The sequence below is a fragment of the Schistocerca piceifrons genome, chromosome 6, assembly GCF_021461385.2.
Source record: "Schistocerca piceifrons isolate TAMUIC-IGC-003096 chromosome 6, iqSchPice1.1, whole genome shotgun sequence".
Taxonomy (NCBI): domain Eukaryota; kingdom Metazoa; phylum Arthropoda; class Insecta; order Orthoptera; family Acrididae; genus Schistocerca; species Schistocerca piceifrons.
Window position 1 is genome coordinate 491,429,642 of NC_060143.1, and position 25,583 is coordinate 491,455,224.

At 42.9% G+C, this 25,583-nt stretch overlaps 1 protein-coding gene across 1 annotated transcript in view; it reads left to right on the forward strand.

The window, feature by feature from the left end:
* The first annotated feature begins 7,981 nt into the window (after positions 1-7,981).
* The window catches only part of LOC124803416 (testis-specific serine/threonine-protein kinase 4-like), a 104,632-nt gene continuing 87,030 nt past the window's right edge, over positions 7,982-25,583 (forward strand). Inside the window, exons 1-2 of the mRNA XM_047264600.1 lie at positions 7,982-8,131; positions 25,412-25,581. Coding sequence (XP_047120556.1) covers positions 7,982-8,131; positions 25,412-25,581 — 320 coding nt within the window. The remainder of the gene's footprint in view (positions 8,132-25,411; positions 25,582-25,583) is intronic.

Genomic DNA, 25,583 nt, shown 5'->3' on the forward strand with positions numbered 1-25,583 from the left:
ACAAAAGTCTTGTTCATCCTGCCACCGAACTTCACTAATTCCTACTATATCTAACTTTAACCTATCCATTTCCCTTTGAAATTTTCTAACCTACCTGCCCGATTAAGGGATCTGACATTCCACACTCCGATCCGTAGAACGCCAGGTTTGTTTCTCCTGATAACGACGTCCTCTTGAGTAGTCCCCGCCCGGAGATCCGAATGGGGGCTATTTTACCTCCGGAATATTTTACCCAAGAGGACGCCATCATCATTTAATCATACAGTAAAGCTGCATGTCCTCGGGAATAATTACGGCTGTAGTTTACCCTTGCTTTCAGCCGTTCGCAGTACCAGCACAGCAAGGCCGTTTTGGTTAATGTTACAAGGCCAGATCAGTCAATCATCCAGACTGTTGCCCCTGCAACTACTGAAAAGGCTGCTGCCCCTCTTCAGGAACCACATGTTTGTCTGACTTCTCAACAGATACCCCTCCGATGTGGTTGCACCTACGGTACGGCCATCTGTATCGCTGAGGCACGCAAGACTCCCCACCAACGGCAAGGTCCATGGTTCATGTGGGGGGGGGGGGGGGAAATTCTCTTTGAGAAACTGAATTAACTGACTCGTGGATACTATCCTTGAGTTCCTGTAACATGTGCGGATTTGCTGTGTACAGTTTATCATTTAGTTCTCCTCACAAATATAAATCACACGGTGTTAAATCGGGATTTGGAGTGGTCTATATATTGTTGCTTAAGTTCCTGTTCTGAAACATATCGTGAACTCCGTGCAAAGTAACTTTGGCAGTATTAGCCCTTGCAGAAGCAACAGCTTCGTTTCTTCCACTCAGTCCATTAAAATGGTTGCAAAATGTACTGCGCATATGTTTCATTGTTAAGTGTGTTGTTAACAAAATTGCGGCCTTTCTGTGACCACTAATTGCGCACCACACTCCTGTTTTGTAACGGTGGAAGGGTTCCTCATATAGCAGAACAGATCTCTCTGCGCTCCAATATCGTTAGTTTTGGGAATTAACGCACCCATGCAAACGGCACCAGGCATTGTCTGAAAGCAGAGTGAGATATGAATCCGTTACAGCGTCATGCACTTGTTTCAGAACCTAATCGGGAAACTAAACGCTGTGCGCAGGATCACCAGGTTTAAGTTCTTGCACTACTGTTACCTTGTATGACCTTAGCCCAAGTACTTTTGCTGCTCTTTGTATAGAGGTGCAAGACATTTGCGTTTGCTGTGAAAGAAGTCTAAGAGACTTTTCAGGGGCACCGAGCGAGGTGGCGCAGTGGTTAGACACTAGACTCGCATTCGGGAGGACGACGGTTCAGTCCCGCGTCCGGCCATCCTGATTTAGGTTTTCCGTGATTTCCCTAAATCGCTCCAGGCAAATGCCTGGATGGTTCCTTTCAAAGGGCACGGCCGACTTCCTTCCCCGTCCTTCCCTAATCCGATGAGACCGATGACCTCGCTGTCTGGTCTCCTTCCCCAAAACAACCAACCAACCAACCAACTTTTCAGGGGAATTTTCCAGGCAGTATGAAATTTCACAGATATGAACTTCTGTGAGCACTGTACTTTATCGTTTACACTTCTTCTCGTGAACACTTCACGTTTCACGAAATTTATTCACATATTTGTGAACTGAATCACGACTAGGAATTCGAACATCTGTAAACTTCTGTTGAAACAACCTCCGAACAACTTATTTATTTATTTCTCAAGTACAGGCCTGCTGCGTGACGTTATATAGCAGGTCGTGCATTGTGTGATTTTACATAGAAAATAAATCAGTTTTATTATTAGTACATTTTTTTGAGAATTTTACAAAATAAAATAAAAAGTAACAAATAAAAAATGTGTAAAAAGGTACACATTTATATTCACACTTTTGTTTAAACTTGTTGCTAACTTAGATAATGATAATAAATGAGATACATAACAGGTTGTGGATCTATTTTAAATGAAATAACAAGTGTATTTAATGGAAATAACAAGAGATGGCAATTTGTCTTGGATATGACGTGATAGTTATTCATTTTATACCTTCTATGTGTATGGTTATATCCATTATATATGTCGCCTCGACTGTTGTAATACTCAATTAATAATGTATTGATTAAACTTCGAGTCAGTCACACCTGATGCAGCGAAAGCAGAAGAAATGTCACACCTTCAGGTAGTGTTACATGCTATGGAATGGCATAACGACCAAGTACCTAGAGAGTTACATTTTCAGATTGATTCGATTTAGTGTTGTAGAACCTTAGCTTACTTTTGCTTGTTTGTGTGGTTATCTCGTCTTCACTTCCTGTGTGTTATATAACATCCTATTCAGCGTCTGTGTTTGCATCTGTATCGTTTACTGTGTACTGCTGATCAGTCAAATGGCTCTGAGCACTAAGGGACTTAACTGCTGAGGTCATCAGTCCCCTAGAACTTAGAACTACTTGGGAGATCGGACAGATTTCCGTGACGTTGTTGCGACGATGTCAGACGCCTCGCCCAAGAAGCCTAGCCAAACGGCTCACCGTGCTTTTGTTCACCGCCAGTTCTCTGTAGATATTCGGCAAGCGCCTATGAATATTATGGTGCTCTAATTTTCCGCCAAAACAAACTCTGTGACAACTCTCTGCTTGGAACGCACCTCACACATACGCCATTTTGAAGGCTATATATAGCGCCACCACTTACCCGAACTCCATGATACTATAGGGGCTGAAACGAGAATTTTCCACGATGTCCCACAAACAACTGCGCATATTTTCAACCGAAATTGGCAGAGAAAAAATGTGTTGGATTATTTATTGTACGCCCCTCGTAAGAAATCACTCTGGACCCCCAAGTTGATCATGACTACCTTCTCTGGTCTCGGCTCTTGAGGAAGAAAGGGCTGTCATGCGTCCACAGCCCTTCAGGTACCCGCACTGAAAGTGACCCCAGCAGAGTTCAAGCCATCATAGATGTGATGGTTAGACGCACACCATATTAACGTTCACTAGTAGGTGTCTGAATACGATTTATCAGATACCTAGTGGATAGTGCCGAAAGCTGCGTGAGGCTGTTCAGTGGCGTCCCTGTTGTGTACAGAGACGTGACAGAATGACACAAACGAGCTATCATATTCTGACTTGATGGCGAAAGTGGTTCTATGATGGTTTCGTACCATGACTTCGAAAACTCATTCAGGTTACGGTCAACGTGAAGCAGGATGTATATCATAACATTATCGGTGACTAAATGTTGCGTTTTTTCTGTATCTTCATGATGAGCGTGTTGTGCACATTCCCGTGTTCGAAAATGCCAACAACCGTGTTTACACGGCTGCAGCCAACACTGAGCCATCATATCCCACATCGACTGGCCCGTTAAATCAAACAGTGTTAACCCCATAAAAACGCGTGTGACTATCATGAGGAGCGTATGGATCAACATTGGTGCAGTGAGAGACTCAAAGAATTGACTAAAGAAATTGAGTAGTAGTTGAAAAATGCTACCAGTATTAGGAAATAAGTAAGAAATAAACCAAAGAAATGGAATGCACATGAAGGAAGAAGAAGAATGCTGATACGTGGTTGGAAGGGGTAAGGAAACTAGCACATGCAAATGATTCCAGGTACTTGGGATTCTTCCTTCTGAAGATGTGCAACTGATATCTGTGCTAGAATTTCTCTGACCAAAAGAGTATGCGGCAAAAAGCGCAGGCTGCTTATATCTAGGAATGTCGCATTAGTAGTGAAGAAAAAGACATTTCTTGAAAAGGTTTGTTTGGAGGATGTCAACATGTGAATCATAAACTTTAATCCTGTTGAAGGAGGATAAGGAGTTGCAAGAGGTATTAGCGATGTGGTGCTCTCGCCAAATACTGTGCGTAGTTTGAATGAGTGGAAGACCAAATGGAGAGATGTTGAGAAACGTGGAAGAGGAAAGTATTTCAATGACAAAGAGAAGACATACGCTTCTTCACTCATATTGGTTCACTACTTTAACAGAAGGCAAAAGAATACGAAAAATAGCTCTGGGAATAATTCCTAGATGATTTGAGAAGACGCCAATAACGTAGGGGGGCGGCGGAAAACCACCTTCCTTCGGAATAACTGCAATGTTGAGGAGAGGAAGAAAGAAAAACTCTATCATTTTTCATCATCCAAAAGGTTCCTTTCAACGAAAGTTTCTATGTTCGATAAACAAACGTCTGTAGGCAATGACAACACACTGTTTACTTCAGGTCGCAGCCGCGTCAAGCGTTTAAATATATTCAAGCGTTTGGAAAAATGCTTTTCTGTCAATACTGAGTGGTTACTGTCGTATGGTTGCTGCCTCCGTCCATGGTATCATCTTCTCAAGCAGTGTTGTGGGAAGGCTAGAGACCTTAACAAATTAGCCTTTTTAACACTCCGATTCCCCAGCCATTCAAAACTGGGCCACGTTTTCCCCATAGAGCTAGGTAATGATGAATGCGTGGTTTCGTTGCAATACGAACTGTAGCCGACATATATTTCGCGAGAGAACAGCAACTAAATTAATATTTGAATCAACATCATTTGCTTTACAATCCCAATTGCACATTTTTAGTACACAAAACTAGGTATTGAAATGAAATGTTGTCCAGCCGCGAACCGCGCTCTGTAGTTAAATATCCACGAACTTTGGAACGGTGCTCCTCAGTCATTGTCAAGTTGTGTCCGTTGTGAGACGACGCATTTGTTCAAATATAGTTTAGTTTTCTGTTTGTTGTAATGAACATCTCAAGAAGAAAGATTTGCAGTTCATTGCCTTGGTGCCTCTTCTATTCCATTACTGATCCTGGTAAGATACCCATTATTTGCGGACAAGTGCGCTTTTTACCTTTTTATCTGTTTTGGTATTTCACACACGTGAAGTGAATGTATCAGCGCTTCAGTATGTACGAAGTAAGGAGCGAGAGGTAGATTCCCACGCCGTCTAGCAGAGGCGTTTGGCAATCTGGCGCTTTCAGAGCAAGTGGGATGAGGTGCCGATTCAGAAATCACTACTGACGTCGGCGAAGAGAAATGTAGGGAAAGTATCTTCATTCTGGCGCAAATCAAGTAATTGTTATTGATAAGAATATGCTAACAAAAGTTGCCTTTTGCAACTCAAGACATTAGGAGGAGTCTACGAGTAATAAATATTCTCTTTCAGTAATTTTACAATGCCAGTAAATGTTGATATTAATAAATAAATAAATAACTTTTGCGTAACCGAAGCTGTACGATGGGACACGGACTTGAACGCCTACGACCTAGTCGTGCGGTAGACCATACTCCCGTACCGTTAATAGGTAATGATTTTATTTGTATAATAAAGAGTCCCCCTACCTATTACTATGACGTAGGATAGATTACATGGTGCAAACTAGGCTGTCTTTATGATGGTTGAAACGTCCCCTTAGAAAAATTATACATGACTGTGCCTAAGCTGACACACAATATTTTTTAGTGCAACGGAATCTGACTTTCAATAATCCCTATAAAAGAATGGCCCTGACTAACATTAACCTATACCTTTCACAAATCACTTACCTCACAAAAATCTTCGTTACTCGAACTACTGCAATACAGCGAGTGCCGCTACTGCCAGCTAAATAAAAGATTCAAACTACTGAAGGCATTAACTACTGATAGACGTAGTTAGCAAATGAAAGATTTTGATAGAGAAAAAACAATATATTTACCTTAATAGTGTTCAAAAGTCATAATATATATATCAGTTCATGATATCCAGTCTTACAAATGTGCTGACTCTGTCCAGATCATCCGCTCTCAAAATTCTGCCATCTCTGTCCTCACATCCACCACTGCTGGCGGCTCACCTCCAACTGTGCAGTGCTACGCGCTGTTAACAGCCAACTGCCCAACACTACAGTGGCGAATACTGCTCCAACAATGCAAACCAACCACAGCCTTCACACAGCACAGTCAGTGATTTTCATATAGAGCGCTACATGGCGTTACCAACATAAAAACCTAAACAGCCTACTTATATGCTCTTTGACGATTTTTTCACTTATGTTTATGTCAGTGGCTGCTTAGACACAGTGTAGCTAAGTTAAAACCTGTGATATTGTCATCTACTTTATTCCTAAACCACATCAAGTGAATGAGTCATGCTAACTGTCTCTAATTTAGCGTATTATACAAATGTTCCCGCATTTACTTTTGACCAAATTGTTTTGTATAACCGAAGATACATACTTAGACGAACCCCCGCCCTCTGCCGTGCCTTCGCCGTACACTCTCTTTGACTCCCATCTCTCTCCAGAGTCCCTTTGCATTAATCCTTTCCCTCCATCGGCTCCTCCCCCCACTTCGTTTTTCCTCTCTTCCCTCACTTTTTTCCCCTCATCTGTCCAGTTCCCCCCCCCCCCCCCCCCACGCCATCTGCCCTTGGCTGCGGTGTGTCATCTTCGTGACAACTTTTTAGTGCTGTGTTTTAAGTGAGTGTTAAATGTTGTGCGTCTTTTCCGAAGTGTTGCGAACAGAAATCATACTGTCGCTGGGAGTGATTCTTTTTATACCTCTTGTGAACAGAAACCAGACTGTTGCCATATTTTTTTAATTGTCTCTTTGCTATTTCACCTGTCTGCTTCCTGTGTATATTATTAGCATCGCCAACCCTTTGTTTTGTTTTAACTTCCACAATTTTCCACCATTTTACAATTTGAGACACCGTTTTTATTGCCTGTTTTTATTGTTTATTATCTCCTTCTTATGTTTTAAAAATTCTGTGGGCCGAAGAGCGGCGTATTGAGCTGCTGCTGCCAGCCGGCCCCCTTCGAAGGGAATCGAAACTCAATAAAGGAAGAAAAAACTTTGATGAAGACTTATATTATACTGAAGTCTATTGATTTTTATACATAAGCAAGAGAATCAATCATATAGCTCATACATTAATTTAAATGTTTATCGTGATATAGTTCTAATACTTGTAGTTGTAACACTTCAAAATGGCTTAGGCCGAAATTTACACTGTGGAATAAAACCTGCTGCACAGTCAAATGGCGATTACTATCTTTCAAAATCCGTAATAGTTAGCTTATAATCAATGTGCAAAAGCTCATTTTATGGTGTTTCCTAAATAAAAGTACCACAATTTCTTCTGTGGAAAGATCATTTACCCAAAAAAGTTCTCCACACTTCATTATGTATGTAAAAAGTAGACAGTAGCATTTCACTTTCAGAATCCGACAGCTCTGCAAGGGGACATAAAACTATGAGAGCATCTCCTCACAACAGGCAGGAAGAACATCTACGTGGTGGCTCTTAAGTCAAGCCGGACGGCTTGGCAAAGCGGTTATAGTCGCTTCAGCCTGGAACCGCGCAACCGCTACGGTCGCAGGTTCGAATCCTGCCTTGGGCATGGATGTGTGTGATGTCCTTAGGTTAGTTAGGTTTAAGTAGTTCTAAGTTCTAGGGGACTGGTGACCTCAGATGTTAATTCCCACAGTGCTCAGTGCCATTTGAACCATTTTTTGCTCTTAAGTCAGTTCAAGGACGAACTGGCTTAGTTATTGGAGAACTCGGGTGGGAAAGCGTGGCCAGCTATACTGTACGCACCTTATATCATCTTCTGCAAATTTACTGGCTAAACTGAGACATATGTGGACGTTCAGTATGAGTCGGGGATTCTCGCATCCTCGACAGAAAGTGCTATTTTTTCTCCCTCGAGCAGTGCGGCCGCGCGGGATTAGCCGAGCGGTCTGGGGCGCTGCAGTCATGGACTGTGCGGCTGGTGCCGGCGGAGGTTCGAGTCCTCCTTCGGGCATGGGTGTGTGTGTTTGTCCATAGGATAATTTAGGTTAAGTAGTGTGTAGCTTAGGGACTGATGACCTTTGCAGTTAAGTCCCATAAGATTTCACACACATTTGAACATTTTTCGAGCAGTGCTCACGCTTCGGATTCCCCACGAGACAGCGTGATCCCAGTTTTGTTTGGTTATTAGCAGTGCTGTATAAGTGGTCTGTGACGATGTTTCGGTTCACAGATGCGGCCGCAGAAGCGCCAGCGGCTGACCCGGAGCCACAAAACGTGGTGGCCGGCGTCCGGGGTACAGTGTTGGAGCGGCACGGCTACACCGTCGGCAGGAGCATCGGCTCTGGGTCCTACGCCACCGTCAAGGTAGGCCGGCTCACCTCCTTCCTTGTTTTGTTATTGAAACTTCCTGACAGATTAAAACCGTGTGCAGGACTGAGACTCGAGCTCGTGACCCTTGCCTGTCGCGGGCAACTACCCTACTAACTGAGCTATCCAAGCACGACTCACAACCCGTCCTCACAGCTTCAGTTCTGCTAGTACCTCGTTTCCTACCTTTCAAACTCCACAGTAGCTCTCCTGAGAATCTTGCAGAACTAGCACCTGTGGGAGAAAAGATACTGCGGAAACATGGCTTAGCCAAAGCCTGGGGGATGTTTCCAGAATGAGATTTTCACTTTGCAGTGGAGTGTACGCTGATATGAAACTTCCTGACGGATTATAACTGTGTGCTGGACCGAGACCCGAATTCGGGACCTTTGCCTTTCCCGGGCAAGTACCCTACTAACTGAGCTACCCAAGCACGACGCACGACCCGTCCTCACAGCTTCAAGTCTGCCAGTACCTCGTCTCCTACCTTCCAAACATCACGGAAGCTCTCCTGCGAACCTTGCAGAACTAGCAGTCCACGAAGAAAGGATACTGTGGAGACATGGCTTAGCCACAGCCTGGGGGATGTTTCCAGAATGAGATTTTCACTTTGCAGTGGAGTGTGCGCTGATATGAAACTTCCTGACAGGTTAAAACTGTGAGCTGGACCGAGACTCCAACTCGGGACCTTGGCCTTTTGCGGGCAAGTACCCTACTAACTGAGCTATCCAAGCATGACTCACGACCTGTCCTCACAGCTTCAATTCTTCCAGTACCTCGTCTCCTACCTTCCCAACTTTACAGAAGCTCTCCTGCGAACCTTGAGAACTAGCACTCCTGGAAGAAAGGATACTGCGGAGACATGGTTTGGCTACAGCCTGGGGGATGTTTCGAGAATGAGATTTCTACACTCGAACTCGGGACCTTTGCCTTTCGCAGGCAAGTGCTCTACCAATTGGGCTACCCAAGCACGACTCACCACCCGTCCCCACAGCTTCAATTCTGCCAGTACCTCGTCTGCTACCTTCCAAAGTTGTTTTATTATTGTTGGTCCAACTGACGTTTTTAGACTTCTCACTTTTACTACTGCGATTCTCCAGGTTAGAAAGCATTCTTTACCCTGGAACTGTTTTCGTTGTTAACCCTGGAGTGGGCTTGCCTGTATAAAGCGTTCCAGATGCAAATAACATTATTTTCTACCGTTCTACTGTTATTTTATAACTGATAAGCCTTCGTATGTCCAAGAGAGTGACAATAGCGAACTAGATGAGAAAAAAATTACGATCCGTCCTAAAAAAAGGAAAAAAAGGAAAAAGAAAAAATTAAAAAAAAAATCTTATTCCGGGCTAGTAGCGCAATTCCACAATCAGGCAATTGTCTACAAGAATAAGCAGTTGGCTGGGATCTGAAGAGTAGTCCAGAAAAATGCGTGGCGGAGGGTACCCTGTACCACTACTTGTAATTTCCTTTCTTGTTCCATTCGCAAACAGAGAGAGGGAAAAACAAATGTCTATATGCCCCCGCATCAACCCTAATTTCTCGTATCTTATCTTCGTGGTCCTTACCCGCAATGTATATTGGCGGCATTGGCGGCAAGAGAATTGTTCGGCAGTCAGCTTCAAATGCCGTTCTCTAAATTTTCTCATCAGTGTTTTTCGAAAAGAACGTCGCCGTCCCTCCAGGGATTCCCATTTCAGTTCTGGAAGCATCTCCGTAACACTCTTTGACAGTCAGTATTAATGGAACAAAATGACATACCGTTACAATTCTTGCATGGGGTGAAGGTTATTTAACGTGTCCAAAGTGGTTCCCATTAGCAGCCAAACAACGTCGATGCCGCTGAACTGTTGACCGAATTGCCGTTGTCTGTGCTGCCGGTCTGATAGCCCCACAGGACGCCTCGATGATTTTTCGTAGCTCGCTCAGTGCAGCTGGCTTCTGCTGATAAACTTCGTTTTTCCAGGTCCCCCTTAGGTAGAAGTCAAGAGGTGTAATGTCTGGAGACCGTGGTGGGTACTCAACATCTCCTCCTCGAACTATCCATCGGCCAGGAAGCTTTTCATCCAAGTAGGCTCTGACATCTCTGCAGTATTGAGGAGCGTCATTTTGTTGTACGTAAAATCTTTCATTTCCAAACACCCCTCGGATGGCAGGTAAAACTGATGTTCGCAACATATGAAGATACACTTCACTAGTTTTGGTACCTTCAAAGCGTAATAGGCCAATCAAGTGCTGTGACAGATCATACCACTCATTAACACCCGGCAGATTAATATGCTTGCTTGCTTGTAACCCGCCAGGTTAGCCAAGAGCGCTAATGCGCTGCTTCCTGGACTCGGGTAGACGCGCCGGCTCCAGATCGAATCCGCCCGGCGGATTATCGATGGTGGCCGGTGTGTCGGCCAGCCTGGATGTGGTTTTTAGGCGGTTTTCCACATCCCGCGAGGTGAATACCGGGCTGGTCCCCACGTTCCGCCTCAGTTGCACGACTCGCTGACATCTGACCACGTTCGCACTATCCCATGGATTACACTAGACCCAGACAGCTGAGGTACACTAATTCCATCTCGGGGGGTATGGGATGGCGGCAGGAAGGGCATACGGCCACCCCTTATAACTAAACTTGCCAAATCCGTTGCTAACCGTGCCGACCCTGCGAAACCGCGGGACAAGGCACCAGCAAAAGAAAGAAAGAAAGAAAGAAAGAGAGAAAGAAAGATAAACATGCTTATCCTCGTGAAGTCTTTCAGGAAACCAGTACACGCAGTTGTGGCGGTTTAGAGTACCGCTTAGTTTGAACTGCGCCTCGTCAGACCAGATAATCATCACCGTTCATCCTTGCGATGCATGCTTCAAACCACTACCTGTACTCCACCCTTCGCTCCGCATCGTCCTCAATGATAGCGTTCAGCGATCTTGGAATGTCCACTTCCCACTTTGCAGCATTCAGAATTCCTCGTACGTGTCCTGGCGTAACGTGAAGCGCTGGCACGTCGGCCAGGAACGTTACAGCAGAGAGGGCTGTGAGACGACGCCAGCCAGTATTACGCTGACGGACCCCTCCCTAGGACGACACCGCGGCCTCTACACGATGAGAATATGAGCGCCACTCCGTCTGGCCGCGGCCCGAGTTGAAGACGAGCCGTCTTCCGAGCTCTACATCAGCGACTTATGAACTATATTGTTTTGCTTGCATTGGACTTGTGTATACCGAAGGACGATGATTATTTGCATGTCGCCATTTTCTTCCGACACCCATTTTTGAATATGTAAAGTTAAGTTTTGTCATTTATCGTACTGTAATAAGTTCTATTAATACGATTGGCTTGAATTGTTGTCTAGTGACCGAGAAAGCAGGTTTCCTAGGCACCCTATATTAGACGAATGGGCAGAACATAATAATACGCTTGATCGGCTTACCCCGCTTTCACGTAGACCCTGCTTCACAGATTTTGAGGTAACCTAGTAAAATGTTGCAACACAGCAGCACTGGAAGCTGGACTTGTTGATGTATTTGGACGGCCAGACCTTCCCTTACGCACATCCAGAAGAGTACTGCCGGCTTCAAATTTATCCAGCAAAGGATAAACTGTTGTACCTGTTGGTGGCTGAGTTCCCTTCACATTATGCCATTGCCGTTGTACCTCCCTCATGTTTTCATACTTCCAGTACCACTTAAATACGGCCTTGCTTTATTCAAACGACAGTCTTACTTCATTCATTGCTGCACTTCCATCTGTTGGAAAATGCGCGCCAAGATCTGTTGAGAAAGCAATGGAATACGCTACAGCGCTAAATTGCAACCACATCTCATTCTGTTCCAAATATGTTAACTATCAAAGAGTGTCTACATTTTTTGGACCCCTCTGTAAAATGGAAGTTTATTATATCGTTGTTTATTTAAACTAAGTTTAACTGTGATTTTCCTCATAAATGTTTACCAAGGTAACATAAAGACAGCTGTTCTTTACATGTGTAGAAAGTATGCCACGCCTCCGTTGGTGTTGTAAAAACGGTGCGCCCGCTCGAATGTTAATGGGAGCTCGAATGCAGGTGCGGTTTCTGTAGCCATAAATGAGTTCTGGGAGCCGATTCTAAATTTTCTGTTTTGGTAAGCCACCCCAGGAATTCCTCTCGTATGTCAACCTGTTCATATGAGATTAGCAATAACCTCAACTACTTCTTGGATATATTCTACTCTCTTTCTTTCCCTACATATTTTGCGCTCTACGGCTTTGTGTTTTCACGTACTACCTTCCAAGCCGAATCTGTAACCCCCCCCCCCCCCCTCTTCCTCCTCTACAAGTCTTGATATGAGCCTCAACCACTTAAATATTGCCTTCATGATCTTTTTCGCAAGATATATGTATTAGGGAGCCACCTGTTGGCTGATTCTTTTCATAATCTTCTCTAACTTTTGAAAGACAATTTCATTAACAGATCCATAGCTGACAAAGATTCATTCTGCAGTTTTTAAGGTTACCTCAAACGGATGTTCATGAGGTAACTAGTGCTCTGAACAACAAATTTTTATTCTTTGGGAGTTGTGAGTGTACGTGTGTGTGTGTGCGCGCGAGAGCGCGTATTATTACTATTACTTCCTGCCAGTTTTGCTATCTATATGTGCGTTATACAGGGTGGGCAAGTAGCCTGTAAAATATTTCATTCACTTTGAGATAGGCAACCCAACATACATCATTCAACGCAGGTGTAGAAGGTATAAATCGGGTTGCCTATCTTAAGGTGGATGAAATATTTTCCAGACCAGTTTTATTTTATGCACCCTGTACCCATTTCATTCCTATGACGAAGTAAAACTATTTGACTGCAGTTATTTGACACCTAAATTTCATTTAAGGCTTTGCAGAGATTATTGTTCCATTGTCTGTTCCATAAACTGATGGCAGTATAATATTTTTGTTTATGATGTAACACTTTATGTACTATTTTCATACAAAATTGCTTGGGAATGCGGCTGTGATATCGAAACTGACACAATGTGCGAAAGATTAAAAAAAAATTAAAACAAAGAGTGGCAATGGTTCGTCTACTTTCAAAATAGACTTTCTGACTCTTTCAATAGCCTATACCCTCGCAATTTTAACACTAATCACATCCTTATGCACAGCCTCGGATCTACGATATTTCCGAACCGGGGCAAAAACTTGATAGTGGTGACATCCGCCCCCCTCCCGCCGTTCCTCGAGCGTTTAAGATAAGGTGTCAAAAATTTAAAACAATCGATTTTTCAAAAATATGTTCATCTTATAGCGCACGTCTTTCTGAAGAGTATGATATGCAAATCATATATGTTTGAGGAAATGTAAGTCATGTTATTCGGTCTTAAGTGTACCAAAGTACAGTGCCACGCGTCTTCACACAGTATTTTTCTGTCGCACGTCACTATACATCTCTCTGTAGAATTAAAACGTGTATATTTTGTAATGGAAGCCATCAAAACTATGTTCAAGGCAATGGAAAGTAGAATGTCCTGTGGTGCCTCTCCTGCTCCCAGTCAGCCGGTTTGACTCCTACCCCCTTAAAAAGAAAAACCTCATAATTAATAGTGGGTAGGATTATTTGTGACAGGGAGAACAAGAACTCTTCATAAAATCTGCACTCTTTATTGCCTGTTAGCTAATAACTTTCTCTTTTGTGTAACATAAAATTAAATATAGAAAACATAAAACCAGAAAAGACAAGAGAAAAGCAGGATAGGTCACATTTCTTCAATCCTTAGGTTCCAGCATTTTTCTCTCTGATCTTGCTACAACTGCATTACATGGCGTGCTTTCCTTTCTGCGAAAAAATCTATTACCTCATCAAAGTTCGTCAAACGTTTTGCAACATGAAAAATCAAAATGTCGTTGCCTTTTACTGGAAAAGCTGTTACTACGAATAGTACCCAACACTGGCGTGGTTTCTTGATTTGATTAAGTCTATTTTGTCAGTATCTGCTAGAGAAAACGAAATATACGTTTCTAATATTGCAGCAATTGTAGCGCACAACAAATAAGCAAGACTGTTTTGGCACAAATGGTCATTTTTATATACCTCATTTACATGAATAACGTAACAGAACATAACTCGCGAAGTATCAATATCAAATACCTACCAGGACTACTACAAGCAAAAAGTTTTATGTTAGGAAATAATTTCACATTTCATTCATAGGCTGTAGTTTCTCAAGCGTGAGATCGAAAAGTAGTAGTACGAAGGTTTTATGTAAATGTGGAATCGTAATATTCTTCGATACAATTTGTGTGATGTCCCCATTTCTTGTCCCTCGTTCTAATAAACAACCTTGTCATCACTAATTCTGTAACTATTACTGCCATAGTCACAACTTATCCTCCAGTTAACTTCATTAACCCTGCCAGAATCACAGGTACAGTTGTCCCACGCTTATTCTCCGGTTAGGAGTTACTACGTGTTCGTACGACGCGTTTTCCGCCCTATCCCGAGAATAGAACTTAAAGTTTGTGCAAACCGGGGACTGTACAATTGGTAACGTAGCGATTTGGTAAACAATTTTCTGTCAAAATTTCATTTTTTTGGATACACCGAGAAGATAATATGTTATCTTTCTTACCGGTTATTACTGTTAGTCGTTTATTTCCACTCTGGTAATCTGAATCTATAGATTTCGCTAATAATTGTAACAACGCGTATCGTTCGAACGCCCAATCAACCACATAAACAAACAGCGAGTGGCATTCACCCATTCAGGTTTATTCGGCTCAGCTCGTATAGCCCCGTCCCCTTTTGTCTACATAATAGTTTTTTATTTCTAGGTGCGACAGGGATTCCCCTGCCAGAGAGAGACATCACTCAAGTTAGGATTCGCTCGGAAATGAAGTTAAAATGTATTCAAAAATGTTCAAAAAATGACTGGGATGAGTTTTAAAATCATATGAAAAATCAATAGACCAACGTGCACTGGTTGCTAGGCGCTTTGTGAAACTAGGTCTTTTTTTTTTTCTCTCGAGAATATGAATTTGTGCCGCCCGGGACAGATACTCCGCTTTGCCACCCTCCCGCCCCCCCCCCCCTTCTTCGAATCTTCTCTAGTCCTTCTGTCAGTCCTACATGGTAAATGTCCCAGATTTAGGACCTTAAAAGGTGGATTTCCTGGAGTGGAGTATACTTGCAGAGGATTTTACGAATGAAGCTGTCTTGCATCCGACTTACGTACGATTAGTTTTACGACGCCGTTCCAGTTAAAATCACGCTATACGTATAGTCGAAGATATTTAAGGAAGGTGACTCAGACTGTGATTGGTCATCAAACGCATAATCAAAGAATTAATTGACATTTGCACATATTTATGTGGAATACGTCACATTTGTTTATGCCAGTTCGTGAACCATGAGTCAGTCCTCTGCAGGTCTTCAAAAGGCACTGCTAGTACTCTTCAGCATTATTGTCGAGATGCGAATGATATCAGAATGAAAATTAGGTAATGTTTACAGTAATCTAATGTTTCTTCTCTTGTAATCATAAAGGTCAACCAATGGACATGGCAATGTGCTCCACTGTGTTTTACTTCGATAAGTACTCCCATATGACACACTTACTCGTCCGATTTATATCTCTCATAGTGTGTGTGACGCACGATATTAGAATGTAATGGGATGTAGGAAGGTGAAGGACTAACGCAAAAATAGTTAGGAAGCAGTTAGCCTGTCAAAGCATAGCATGAGAACGCTAAGTATAGAGTTTGTTTCAGGGGACCGTAGAAAGATCGATTCGGACGACAGTAGAGGGCATAGGTTGGCCTTCAGCCAACGGAAGGCCAGCGGTTTGAATAAGGGACCGTTATCCCCGGAAAGCAGCCATATCCCGGCACTGCTGCTAGTGGAATCGAGCTGAAGAGACGTGCTGTAGCTGAGTTCCGGTTGCATCATTGTGGATGCCACTCGCGATGTGTCATTTAGGGTTATTTGGTTAGTGAAGTGTCAAATGTCGATGAAATTATTTTGATGGAATAAGATGATGAGTTAGTGGCAGTTGCAACTGTCTTTCTACAGCGTGAAACAGAATAACGGGAATGTTTAAAATGAGTAGTGGCAGCCATGGGCAGGTGGCAGCACTGCGGGTTCGTGGCAGTTAGCGAGTAAACAGTCCAACATTTCAGTTACCATGGATCAGTAGGACGGACAACAGCGTGCATTAGGCCGGTATTACACTATCAGATTTCTTTGGTAAAGATTTGATCAGATATTCGTCAAACATATTTGACAAAGATCTTTGACGTGGCGCTAAAAAGGGGTATTACACTGTCAACATATTTTTCGTCTAAGTTCAATATGGCTGACAACAACAACTTGTTATTAACCACAGCAGTTGCACGTACCACAATTGCACTGTGTGCACATGCGGAAGAGAAGCTGGGAAAAAAAAGGAAACTTACCTGGGTGAAGCCGTGGGTTTTACGACGACACGATAAAGGCATTCAACAAAACTTGTTACATTAGCTTATAGTGGAGGGCGTCAAGCCGAATATCAATTACTTAAGAATGGATGAGCATACATTTCAGTATGTGCTCTGTGTATCCTCATATCACAAAGCGCAATACTCACTTAAGAACTGCTACATCTGCAGAAGACAGGCTCACTGTAACACTCCGACTCCTTGCTACAGGAGATAATTAAATTAGGTTAGGTCTCCAATCTTCTTAATCTATTTTTGTATTCAGGGTACGTCACGTTGTAAAGGACCTCATCAGCTTCATACATCTCTATTAATTTTGTAGTTGTCGGTACACACCAGTTGTATTTACCATCAATGTTTATAAAAACACTACAGATGACAGAACGCTGCAGCGATGCTAGCGCTCCACGTGGTAACATGTCACACTGGAGTAAACAGAAGACAAGCGAGTTCTTTGATCAAATCTACAGTGATGCCCTAGATCTGATCAAATTTATTTGACGACAGACACGAGATTTGACAAAGTTCCCCATTACGCCATCAAATTTCTTTGGCAAAGATATTTGACAAAGAAATTTGATAGTGTAATACTGGACTTAGCCATAAAAATATTTTATAAAAACATGATAGTTTGGTAGCGGCGCAGAGGGAGTTTCGACGTTTTTATATTTTAGGACGTCATGATGTCATTTCATCGAAACACGCGATAAAATATTCGATTAATAACTTTGAAGAGACTGGATCTGCCCTCAAGAAGAAACCAACAGGACGACCAAGGTGTGTGCATTCTCCAGCGAACGTTGATGTTGTACGCGAGTCTGTCCTACGGAGCCCACGGCGTTGAATTCTAAGCAAGCAGCAGTGGTTGGAATGTCCCGAGAGAGTGTTCGCAGAATTCTTCATCTTGATTTAAAATTTCATCCGTACAAACTACATATGGTGCAACAATTGAAGGACAACGATTACCGGTTACGATTAGGATTCTGTCAACCAATGATAATAAAAATAAACAATGACGATGAATTTGTAAACAAGTTGTGGATGTCAGATGAGGCACAATTTCATCTCACAGGTTACGTGAATAAACAGAATTACCGTCACTGGGCAAACACAAATCCTTGTGGCATTCACGAGGGTCCTTTACACACTAATAAACTGACAGTATGGTTGGTGTTACGTCACATGGGATTATCGGAACGTATTTTTTCGCAAATGAACAGGAAAACATAATAACCGTCAACGCCAATCATTACTTGGAGATGTTACAAACTTTCGTTACACCTGCATTGAACAACATTCCAAACAGTCAATAAGCCTGGTTTCAACAGGGCGGAGCGACATAACACACTGCACGGCAATTAATGGCATATGCGGAGAAGTGTTTGGCAACCGTGTGATCTCACGAATCGGTAACATTACCTCGCCCCTTAGATCGCCAGATTTATCCGTTTGTGATATTTTTCTTGTGGGGCCACCTCATGAGCAAAGTCTACACGACTCGACCAAGAACCCTGGATGAGTTAAAACTGCGAATTCTGGATGCATTTCACAGTATCCCAGCTGAGATGTTGCAGCAGTCAGTGAGGAATCTCAACAGCAGATTTCACGAATGCATTCGTACAGGAGGACGCCATCTAAAGAATGTAATTTTAAGAAAATGATAAATGTCATCAATGTTTCGTAAATGGCATAGTTATAAGGTTTCAATTACTATGAATGAAATTTATTTCCTTCGTGGCTTCTAGTTTTATTGGATTGTGGAAAAGTTCCCGTTTTTCTGTGTCACCCTGCGCTAGTGCTGACCGTCAGTCAACTTACAGGACGAGCTTCAGAGAGTTAAGTGGTGGTATTTACGAAACCATGTGAAAATATTTCTTTGGCAACATAACTTTGTGGAATGGAGGTAAATTTTGAAGTAGTTTTCTTTGTAATGGGGTCTTGGCGACAAATTCGCGCCATTTCTGCTATGGCGCACTAACTGCGGAAAATACATATGTCTGAAAATGGTCAATGGTAGCGAACATTCATGAAAAATAACACAAACTGTTATTTAATTTTTGGACGAATTTGCGGCGCTTTCTTGCTACGTGTCCGCGCGACTTCCGAAAGAAAGCAGTAACGGTCAGGATATCATGATTGGTGAGTGGTCAAGGACTATCAGAGGTAACACGAATTGTGTGATAGATACTTTAGTCGATTAATTTGAGTGTTCGGTTGATTGTCACTGTGGTTCTTGGTAGATGCATTCTGTTGCCCACGCGTGTGTGAGCAGTAGGCAGTGTCGCGAACGAGGCATCCAGCAGTGTCCTAGGGCGTATTTAAAGTAATTTGGAACATTCTGATATTTGTTTTATGTGAATTTTGTATATTTTTGAATTTGTTTCTTTGTGATGGAGAAATAGCCATGTGCTTAGCAAAGATCCATGTGGTGCCTGTGCCCATAGCTTTGATTTACTATCCCCATCTTTCGATTTTATTATCAGAATTACAACGGCATTCAGCCACGTATATATATGGTAACATTCATGCGGATTTTGTGTTAATAATAGCAGTGTTGAGTGTTCTCGCCAAAAATGCATAGTGCACCTCTGTCTGGTGGGGTCATTAGCTCCAGTGATAATACATTTTCCGTTATTAATCGTAACCAAAGCCTCCTCTCTGAACATGTGTTTTTTGCTCTTTAATTCAACCTTTCCCACCCGCTTGACGGTCTTAAATAACTAATCAAATGTTCAAATTAGTTTGAACTCCTAAAGGACCAAACTGCAGAGGTCATCGGTCCCTAGACTCACACACTACTTAAACTAACTTAAACTAACTTATAAAAAGGACATCACACACACCCATGCCCGAGGGAGGACTCGAACATCCAGCGGGAGGGGCCGCGCAGCCCGTGACATTGCGCCTCTAACCGCGCGGCCACTCCGCGTGGCCGTAAACAATCCACCTTGTGGCATCTCTGATGCAGAGCTGCACATGACATACGCTGACGCAATTAGTTTTATCAGTAGCGCGCAGCTGCTTTTGAGGTACGCATCTATCACTGCATGAGAATGTTGTGCTGTTCTGAAATGGTTTGCCCCTCTCGCCTCCCTAATAGTGTGACCAAAGGGTAACTCATGGGTAAGAGACGACTTACGAGAAGTTCGTTTGCTAAAATTCCATGTAACTAAAGATTAATTTATTCCATTTAAGAAATAATGTTGATTAAAGCGCATATAGTTCAAATTCAGATAGAATGTTATCTGATACGGTGAAAGAAGCTCATTCACAGTAATTACGTGTTGCTCATGACAGTTTCTATTTCCGTCATTACTAATTGGATGACGCAAATAAATATAGCCCCCATGAGAGAAAAGAGTACCTAAAAATTTAAATGAAAGTAAATCAAATAATTAATAAACTGCCGATAGTTGAATTTTGGTTACGAGTATGTTTCAAGCAAGCGGTTACCTACCTCTATGCTGAATGCGTTGGTTGAAGGTACGACTAGCGCTATCCGTTGCGTTTCTTAACTTATTAATTCCAGAGATCATGAATGGTAATTTATCGTCGGGTCATAGACAATAATTAAACAGAATTCTAGCACCGCAATTTCAGTATACGACAAGAGCACAAAGTGCCATAGCCGCGCGGGATTAGCCGAGCGGTCTGATGCGCTGCAGCCATAGACTGTGCGGCTGGTCCCGGCGGAGGTTCGCCAGAGTGGCCGTTCGGTTCTAGGCGCTACAGTCTGGAGCCGAGCGACCGCAACGGTCGCAGGTTCGAGTCCTGCCTCGGGCATGGATGTGTGTGATGTCCTTAGGTTAGTTAGGTTTAATTAGTTCTTAGTTCTAGGCGACTGATGACCTCTGAAGTTAAGTCGCATAGTGGTCAGAGCCATTTGAGCCGGCGGAGGTTCGAGTCCTCCCTCGGGCATGAGCGTGTGTGTTTGTCCTTAGGATAATTTAGGTTAAGTAGTGTGTAAGCTTAGGGAATGATGACATTAGCGGTTAAGTCCCATAAGATTTCACACACATTTTGAACAAGTGCCATAGATTAGTACAGAGATAATATTGCCGGCAGAAACAAATTACTTCATGTCCCTACAGCCAAGAAAAAAAATAAATTTAACTTACAGACCACTAGGATAATCGTCCAGTCTTCTTGTCTTTCGCTAAAGTTTTGTACCTTTGTTACGTCTCTGTACACAACAGGTACACCACTGAACAGCCTCATGCTGCTTTCGGGGCTATCCACTACATATCTGATCAATCATATCCGGACACCTAATGGTGGTCTTTAATATAGTGTGCGTCTAACCATCACATTCATGATGGCTTGAACTCTACTCGGGACACTTTCAGTGCGGTACCTGAAGGGCTGTGGAAGCATGACAGCCATTTCTCCCTCAAGAGCCGAAACAAGAGAAGGTAGTCGTGTTCAACTTGGGGGTCTAGAGGGAAGTTGATGTTTTAACTTATCCCAAGGGCGTTCCTTTTGGTTCATTTCGGGATCCTGGACAGGCAAGTCCATTTCGCAGATGTTATTGTCCACAAACCATTGCCTGACTGATGCGGCTTCATAATAGGGTGGTCCGTCATGCTGATGCAAGCAATCACCGTCTCCGAAGTTCTCCTCTACTGTACGCAGTTGTTTAACGCTGTAAAAATGTTCATACCCAGCCACATTTAGCGTTATCTTAAGCACAATAAGGGGCCACAACCTAACTACGAGTAACCATAATACCGTAACAACGGCTCCTCCACTGTTGGCACTACACATGATGGCAGCTAACGTTCACCGGGCATTCACAAACATAACCCTTCCATCGAATTGCAGCAGGGTGTAGCGTCATTAATCACTTCAAACCACGCGTTTCCAGTCATCCACTGCCCAGCGTCGCTTAGCACTTACTGTAGAAATGTGTGGCTTATGACGAGCTCAAATGGTTCAAATGGCTCTGAGCACTATGGGACTTAACATCTGAGGTCATCAGTCCCCTATGCTTAGGACTATTGTAACCTAACTAACCTAAGGAATCACACACATCCATGCCCGAGGCAGGATTTGAACCTGCGACAGTAGTAGCAGCATGGTTCCTGACTGAAGCGCCTAGAACCGCTCGGCCACAGCGGCCAACTTATGACGAGCCTCTCGACCCTTGTACCCCAATCTATTTACCAGCCCACTCACACAGATTGTGCTAGCTCGACTGCTGGTAGCACCTGGAACTCGCGATTGATTCCGCCAATTTCATGCGATTTTCTACAATCACCCTCTGCAATGATCGACGGTCCCTGTCCGGCAGAATATGAGGTTTGCCTGTTCTTGATTTACCTGTGGTTATTCCTAAGCGTTTCCACTTCACAATCACCGAGCGAGGTGGCGCAGTGGTTAGCACACCAGATTTGCATTCGGGAGGACGACGACTAAAACCCATGTCAGGGTATCCTGATTTAGGTTTTCCCTGATTTCCGTACATCGCGCCGGCCGTTCTGGCCGAGCGGTTCTAGGCGCTTCAGTCCGGAACCGCGCTCCTGCTACGGTCGCAGGTTCGAATCCTGTGTAGGGCATGGATGTGTGTGATGGCCTTAGGTTAGTTAGGTTAAAGTAGTTCTATGTCAAGGGGACTACTTAAACCTAACTAACCTAAGGACATCACACACATCCATGCCCGAGGCAGGATTCGAACCTGCGACCGTAACGATCGCGCGGTTCCAGACTTCAGCGCCTAGAACCGCTCGATCACTCTGGCCGGCGCAGATGACACAGGCTGAGTTATTTCTGAGGATTTTTACTCTGAGAAGCGTACCATTGTATGTGTTCCTAATTAACAGGGATAGGTATTTCCTCGCAAGCTTTCCGCGCTGGACGACAAGAGACTAAAATATGTTTGGTCGGCGTTCGGAAGAATCTGTAGAGAGGGAGAATATTCCGTGGTTTCGAGAACATGATTCGCTTTCTGCAGTTACGAGGCAGGGGAGCCAAGCTTTGCTGGGAAGCCAGCGATGGAAAGGAAGGGGTCTTCCATTTTGAGCACTCGGGTTTGACGGACGTTTAGTAACAGCTTTAGTTGGTACAGACTGACTTGCTATCTTTGCTCTCAGGAGGTTTTGTATTTAGAACGATTAGGCACTATACTGTTGCGAACTTATATGATTCTGGACTTCACCTTCGGGTAGGGAGTCGTTGTTGAGTATGCAGTGTTCAGTGATTGAGAGCACTTCTTCTGGCTACACTTACATAGAGACCTTATCTGAATTCCGTTCTTGTGGCTGGGAGTTGACATTTCTTGTCTGTAGAACACAGAGAGGAGAAGACAGTATTAGAGTATACTGCGCCGGATGCAGTACATACGGTGATATTGCTAATTGCTTCGGCTTATTAGGGCTATAAGGCTAAACTACTGTGATCACATAAGTTTTATATCCACTGAGATTGCTCACCACTGCAGATCATCTTTGAAAGTAGTTCCTTCTAGTGTTTGGAACATAGATGTCAGTCATCTCGCGTTATTTATATTAGATCGCGTAGCCATCAGAAGGGGCAGATTTGGGAAATTGATCACTAATATTAGTTAGGAAATTCATTTGTGTCTCTTTATGTCCATTGGACATTGATATATAAACATTTGTAATATATAAAGGGGTTTTAATCTACAATAAATGTACAAGCAGAAACAGCATTTATCGTTTTATAGTTACTAGTTCCCTTAATCATTCATTTATGATTATGTTGTAATTTATATGTTAAATAGCAAGAAGGAGGAGATATCATCATTAAAACATCCTAAGATCTGCTTCAGGGAGTAGTCAGACAGGGACAAATCTCCATTTTCGCGTTCAGTTTTATCCGTTGCGCACATTCATTTTACACCCGCCTGGAGTAGCATCTTAGAATATATCTAGGCTTAAAATTGTAAAGCGATTTTAAATGTAACGAGCATGCAAGGATTGTAGTAGCGAAGGCGAATTGTCGACTTCAGTTTATTGGGAGAATTTAGGAAAAGTGTGTTTCTTCTGTAAAGGAGTCTGCATATAGGACACTGGTGCGACCTATTCTTGGAAGCCACGCTAATGTTTGGGATCCGTACCTGGACGGACTGGAGGAAGACATAGAAGTAGTTCAGAGAAGGGCTGCTAGTTTTGCTACCGATAGGTTCGAACAATCCGTAAGCGTTACGGAGATGCTTTGGGAACTCAAGTGTGAATCCCTGGAGGGAAGGTGAAGTTCTTTTCGAAGAACAATTTTGAGAAAATTTAGAGAACCCGCATTTGAAGCTGGCTACCGAGCGATTCTACTGTCGCCAGCAGACATTGCTCATAATGACAAAGAAGATAAGATACGAGAAATTAGGTATTTTGGGGAGACAAATAGGCAGTCGTTTCTCCCTCGCTCTGCTTGCGAGTGGAACAGGAAAGGAAATGGCTAGTAGTAGGTTCAGGGTACCTTCCACCATGCACCATACGGTGTGTTGCCGAGTATCTATGTAGATACCAGCCTCCAGCTAGCAGTTATCAGCAACTGACACAGAACTTGTTTCAGGCTAGCAATAAATTCCTCATGTAGACATTCAACGCCGCCAAAAAGAACAGGAGAACATTTCGTACCCATGTGATTCAAACCTGTTTCTGATGTAGATGAAGGAAGTCAGTTCTGAAAGTAACGAAAACTTCATCATTTAACACTAGCTTTGTCATGCCCATCTCTACAGAGTTTGTTAAATGATTCCACTACTATCAGCTGCACATTGACTGTGGATAACATGCTAAATAAATTTATCAGCTACTAGTGGCCCGCACTGGCTTCGTACAGGTAGCTCATAGTATCTATGGCTAGACGAATTGTTTATAATATGTAGTGAGGAGCGAGATAATGCATGACGCTCTTGATCAGAGTTACGTTGCGCTGCGATTTCAGGAGTTTGCAAAGAGCTAGTTGAAGCCTGATGTTCTCAAGTTGCAGGAATTCTCGCCTCATGATCCTCTAGTGTACTGAGAAAGACTGCCATTTTCTCTGGATTTTTATTTACAAACAAAACTTATTATAAATGTTAATAGATATGCATCCAAATCACAAAGCAAACTCAATAATTCGTTTTTCCTAGACAAGAAGTCAAATATAAATGAAAAATATTGAAATCAGCAAAACAGTTTCGTTACGTTTTTAATACACAAAGCAAAATCTGTAAATACATATACCCTAGCCAAGTAAATTCAGTGATAGTTTGTTTTCGTAAAGGTAATAATGCACTGCTTAATTTTATCACTGAGGTAAACTTCCGAAAATACTTCTCCCACTGAGGTAAAGAAACTAACAGAGCCTTCAGCTGGGTGTTTGGTATATCATCGTGTCACTGATATAAACATCCGAACTATTGAGCTCAGCAGACTCCTAAAAGTTTAGCTTAAGATATATTTTCTACAGTTATCATATTTTGATGAAATAAAGCCTATTGTTGCCCCAAGCTACGGTCAAGTTACATGTGAAAAAACCTCATGAAATTTCAACTAGTTGTTTTGGAGACTACTGTGTTAAACAAACAGACAAAGTTTTCAATAATAGTCTTGCTGTATTCTGTTACACTCCTTACATCGCCCGCAGTCAGTCTAAGGCAAATCTTTTCAGTGTACAGACACGGCAGTTGTAGGGTTTTTTTATTAGTACAGTTTCTTGCTAGTATGTTAACCACATTCTGTAACTTACTCCGACGCTTCACATACAATCTATACATATTACAAACTCATTTGCTGCATTAATGGACCAAATGCTGAAGCAGTCCTATGAGATAAGAAAAGGCACAACTCCTTTCTCTAGAAGCAAAGGGCAACTTCGTCATCTTCGTTTCCTTCTTTTCCAGATCGCCCACTCTGACAGGCATGATCGTGAAGTCGCCATAAAAATTGTATCCAAGTTCCGCGCGCCGAAGGATTATTTGAGAAAGTTTCTGCCGAGAGAAATCGAAGTTGTCAAGGGGCTCAGACACAAAAATCTCATCCGCTTCTACCAAGCTATCGAAACAACTCACAGGT